This window comes from Sinocyclocheilus grahami, unplaced genomic scaffold, assembly GCF_001515645.1.
Source record: "Sinocyclocheilus grahami isolate Dianchi unplaced genomic scaffold, SAMN03320097.WGS_v1.1 scaffold53.1, whole genome shotgun sequence".
NCBI classification, from domain to species: domain Eukaryota; kingdom Metazoa; phylum Chordata; class Actinopteri; order Cypriniformes; family Cyprinidae; genus Sinocyclocheilus; species Sinocyclocheilus grahami.
The window spans coordinates 1,181,485-1,185,651 of NW_015505232.1; the positions used below are offsets into that span (position 1 = coordinate 1,181,485).

The 4,167-nt window shown below is 34.5% G+C and overlaps 1 protein-coding gene across 1 annotated transcript in view; it reads left to right on the forward strand.

Moving 5' to 3' along the window:
• The first annotated feature begins 1,380 nt into the window (after positions 1-1,380).
• Positions 1,381-4,167, forward strand: part of mmp30 (matrix metallopeptidase 30) — a 6,795-nt gene continuing 4,008 nt past the window's right edge. Inside the window, exons 1-9 of the mRNA XM_016269623.1 lie at positions 1,381-1,544; positions 1,781-1,929; positions 2,672-2,797; positions 2,886-3,047; positions 3,183-3,315; positions 3,446-3,573; positions 3,656-3,815; positions 3,923-4,026; positions 4,119-4,161. Of these exons, the coding sequence (XP_016125109.1) occupies positions 1,393-1,544; positions 1,781-1,929; positions 2,672-2,797; positions 2,886-3,047; positions 3,183-3,315; positions 3,446-3,573; positions 3,656-3,815; positions 3,923-4,026; positions 4,119-4,161 (1,157 nt within the window). The 5' untranslated portion in view covers positions 1,381-1,392. The remainder of the gene's footprint in view (positions 1,545-1,780; positions 1,930-2,671; positions 2,798-2,885; positions 3,048-3,182; positions 3,316-3,445; positions 3,574-3,655; positions 3,816-3,922; positions 4,027-4,118; positions 4,162-4,167) is intronic.

A 4,167-nucleotide genomic window follows, 5' to 3' on the forward strand; every position in this document is an offset into this window, starting at 1 on the left:
ATTTGTATATATTTTGTTACATGAATATCTGAACATACAAAACATCAAAAGAAAGAACAGGGTATCTGCTTGTAAACAAAAACATTTTATTCTAGCTTCATGCATTCTTTTTTCAAACACTTGAATGTGGATAAGTTTCATAAATAAAAAATAAAGAAAGAAACCACATTTTGAACAAAAAGCTGAAAAAAGACTATTAATTGGATTCAGAATGATAATCAAAACGTAGATAAAGTCGATCAACACCCAAAAGCTTGAAAGTCATTATTACCTCTTCACTGATCGACATTTTATTCCATAATGTTATATAGTTTTGATACCGTTTTATGTCTGATGATCGTGTTAGATTACATGTGGAAGCATCTGTTGTTTCGGTTTCTTCTTCACTTGTGAGTTTTGGAAATTCTGTACAGAATTTCGCCCCGTACAGTATAACAATGAAAACACGGATTCTAGGAGCACAATTATAGCTAAAATATATTTAGACTTTTTCTAAGTATAAGTCAAGTATACTTAAATGTCATTTTAAGTATATTTCTGAGAAGTACATAAAGCCCATTTCTGAGAAGTAAACTAAAAGTATACTTTCCTATTTTTAGTTTAAAAAAGTATACTAATAGCACACTTGAATAAACTTCTTTTTCGTAAGGGTTAGGAAATGGGAAATGCATGCATTCCATCTGACCAGAAACTCAGCAGAAAGGGAATAAATCAAAAGCAGAGGCAGGGAATAAAAAACCTAAAATCCTTTTGAAGCGGGCCAATTCAGCTGCGTCAGAGGGGAAGTCATCTGCAACACAAACTTCTGTCTTGACATGTTCAGGCAGCAACCAACAAAACTCACAGTTTCCCACTTCCACCCCCGCTAACACAGCTGCTGATTGGAAATGATAAAACACTGGACAAGCCCCTTTTAGACCATATAAAAGTCACAAACAGAGACTGTGGAGATCAATTAAACTTCCCTGCAGAGGAACAAGACTGAAGTATGGAGCACTTAACAGCTCTCAGCCTGACACTTGCGGTGTTTTTGGCTCTTTGTGATGGCGGTCCCACAACAGCATCACCAGAAGACCATCAAATAGCAGAGGCAAGTACCCATAAGTAAATAAATAATTATTTATTTATTGACTTTTAAATATTTATTTATGTACTAACTTATGCACTTTATGCAGTTTTTTTATATTTACTTTTAAAAAAATCGCCAAATCTAACTTTGTGACTATGATAAACTTTTGATAACTATGATCTTTATCAGTGCTATTTTTAATAAGTGTAAAAATGTTCCTTCCTCTGTCTTCCCAGGCATACCTGTCAAAATTCTACAGGGACCTAAACGCTACTAAATTCCGCAGCAGAATGATACCAGATCTAGACGATGAACTGAAGGCCATGCAGAAGTTTTTTGGTCTGGAGGTCACGGGTAAGCTGGACTCGAACACTCTTGAGACGATGAAGCAGCCACGCTGTGGAGTCACTGATGTGGCCAGATATGAACACTTCCAGGGGAGGCCCAGGTGGAAGCAGAGCATTGTAACATACAGGTAGGAGGAAGGTTTAACTCCTTCATTTTGTTCAAACTGAGAAAATGTGTTTCTTCTGTGGATTTTGGGTGCTGAATAGATAGATAGATAGATAGATAGATAGATAGATAGATAGATAGATAGATAGATAGATAGATAGATAGATAGATAGATAGATAGATAGATAGATAGATAGATAGATAGATAGATAGTTAGATAGATAGGATACTAAACATTAATTGTTTTTTTTCTCTTAGAATAACTGAATATACATCAAAGCTGAGCAAGAGAGAGGTGGACGCCACCATCTCTAATGCTTTCCAGCTCTACAGTGATGTTATTCCACTTGACTTCAAACAGATCTACAGCGGCACAGCTGATATCATGATTCTCTTCAAAGCAGGATGTGGGTATAAATACAGTACCCTCAAAAGTTTGGAATAATTCAAATTTTCTACATTGTTTTTGAAAGATGTCACTTATGCTGACTTTATTTCATCAAAAATGCAGTAAACAGGACTATTGTGAAACATTATTACAATTTAAAATACATTTACATTAAAATACATACATTTCTATTTGAATTATTATATTTTAAATGTAACTTATACCTTTGACGGTAAACCTGCGTTTTCAGCATCATTACTCCAGTCTTCAGAGTCACATGATCCTTCAGAAATCATTCTAACATGCTCATTTGGTGCTCAAGAAACATTTCTTATTATCAATGCTGAAAACAGTTGTGCTGCTTAATTTATATTTTTGCAGTGATGCAATACCATTTCAAAGTTTGGGGTAAATAGGATTAAAAAAAATAATTATATATATATATATATATACACACACACACTTTTATTCAGCAAGCAGACACTAAAATACATCAAAAGTGAAAGTAAAAATATTTATAATGTTATAGAAAATTTCTATTTTAAATAAATGCTGTTAATTTCTCTTCATCAAAGAAACCTGAAAAAAAATCATGAACTACACAAAAATTATTAATAATTCAGTACTGATAATAATGGAAATAAATTTAAATAGTAATATGTCACAATATTACTGTTTTATTGTTTTTATTTTAAAAAATGCATCCTTGGTGAGCATAAAATGCTTCTTTCAAAAACATAAACAAATTTGTTTCCTTTTAGATCATGGAGATTTTTACCCATTTGATGGGCCTAATGGGGTTCTGGCCCATGCCAACGCACCCGGTCCAGAGCAGGGAGGAGACACACACTTTGATGAGGATGAGAGGTGGACCTTAAGTTCACGAGGTGAATGCACAAATCACACAGAATCACATGCTTATGTGTATGTTAACTTTTTATTATTTATTATTAAAAAAACATAAATCTACTTCAGATATAAACCTGCTTTTGGTGGCTGCTCATGAATTCGGACATGCACTGGGACTAGAGCACTCCAATGACCCTTTGGCTCTCATGTATCCAACTTACCAATACATCAACACGGATGGCTATACACTTCCCCGTGATGACCGACTTGGGGTCCAGGCCCTGTATGGTAAGTGTTTTGTTGTGACAGAAAACACATACATTAAATACAATAGATCATATTGTAGGGCAACTGGAGAGCATTATCAACTATAAAACTCTCAATAAAGATGTATCCCCCCCCCCATTTTGTATCATGTTTTAGGAGTTAGAACATCAACAAATAAACCTGAACCAAAACCAAATCCTGGACCGAGCCCACCAGAACCATGTAAACGTGACTTGGTGTTTGATGCAGTGACCAGCATCCGTGGAGAACTGTACTTCTTTAAAAATGGGTAAGAATTTATTTATTTAATTTTTTTATATTTAATATATTTGATTACATGCACACACACTGTGTGTGTGGATGGGAGTAAAAATATATGATTAAAAAAATAATAATATTTAATTCTTCATTTCCATCAGATATTACTGGAAGAAGGGCTACTATAGTGGACTTTCAATGCATGAAATAAAATCTACCTGGCCATCCATTGACTCTGTTGATGCTGGTTATGAGTTCAGTGGCAGAGACATTAGTTTCCTCTTCAAAGGTAAAGTCATGTTTCCTAAAGTGTCTTTGGTGGTGTATAACAAGGCTTCAATAAATGCAGTTGTGTGGTCTTCCACATTCAGGTCAGCAGTACTGGGCAGTAAAAGGCAGAACTACTTTACCTGGATATCCCAAACCCATAACCAAATTCGGGTTTCCCACATACGTGAGAAAGATTGATGCAGCTGTATATGTAAAATCAACTGGGCGCACTTTGTTTTTTGTTGGAACCAAATACTGGAGGTAAGAAAAAATGAATGATTAGCTTAAATGAACCATTGTCTCCACTTAATATTGTGTTGATTTTTCAAAATAACATCAAAACTAATATAATTTTAACAATGGTGTAGCTTCAATGAAAGAACAGCTCAAATGGACAGAGGCTTTCCTAAAACTATTCAACATAATTTCCCTGGCATTGGGTCACGGGTGGACGCTGCTTTTGAAAATGATGGTGAGTTTAAACACTATAAAACAAAAACACTGACTATTCAACCATTCATTATTTAATGATGTTTCCTGTAATCATTTTTTTCTTCTTTTTAGGTTATCTGTATTTCTCAGAGGGTTCAAGGCAAACGGAGTATAATTTCAT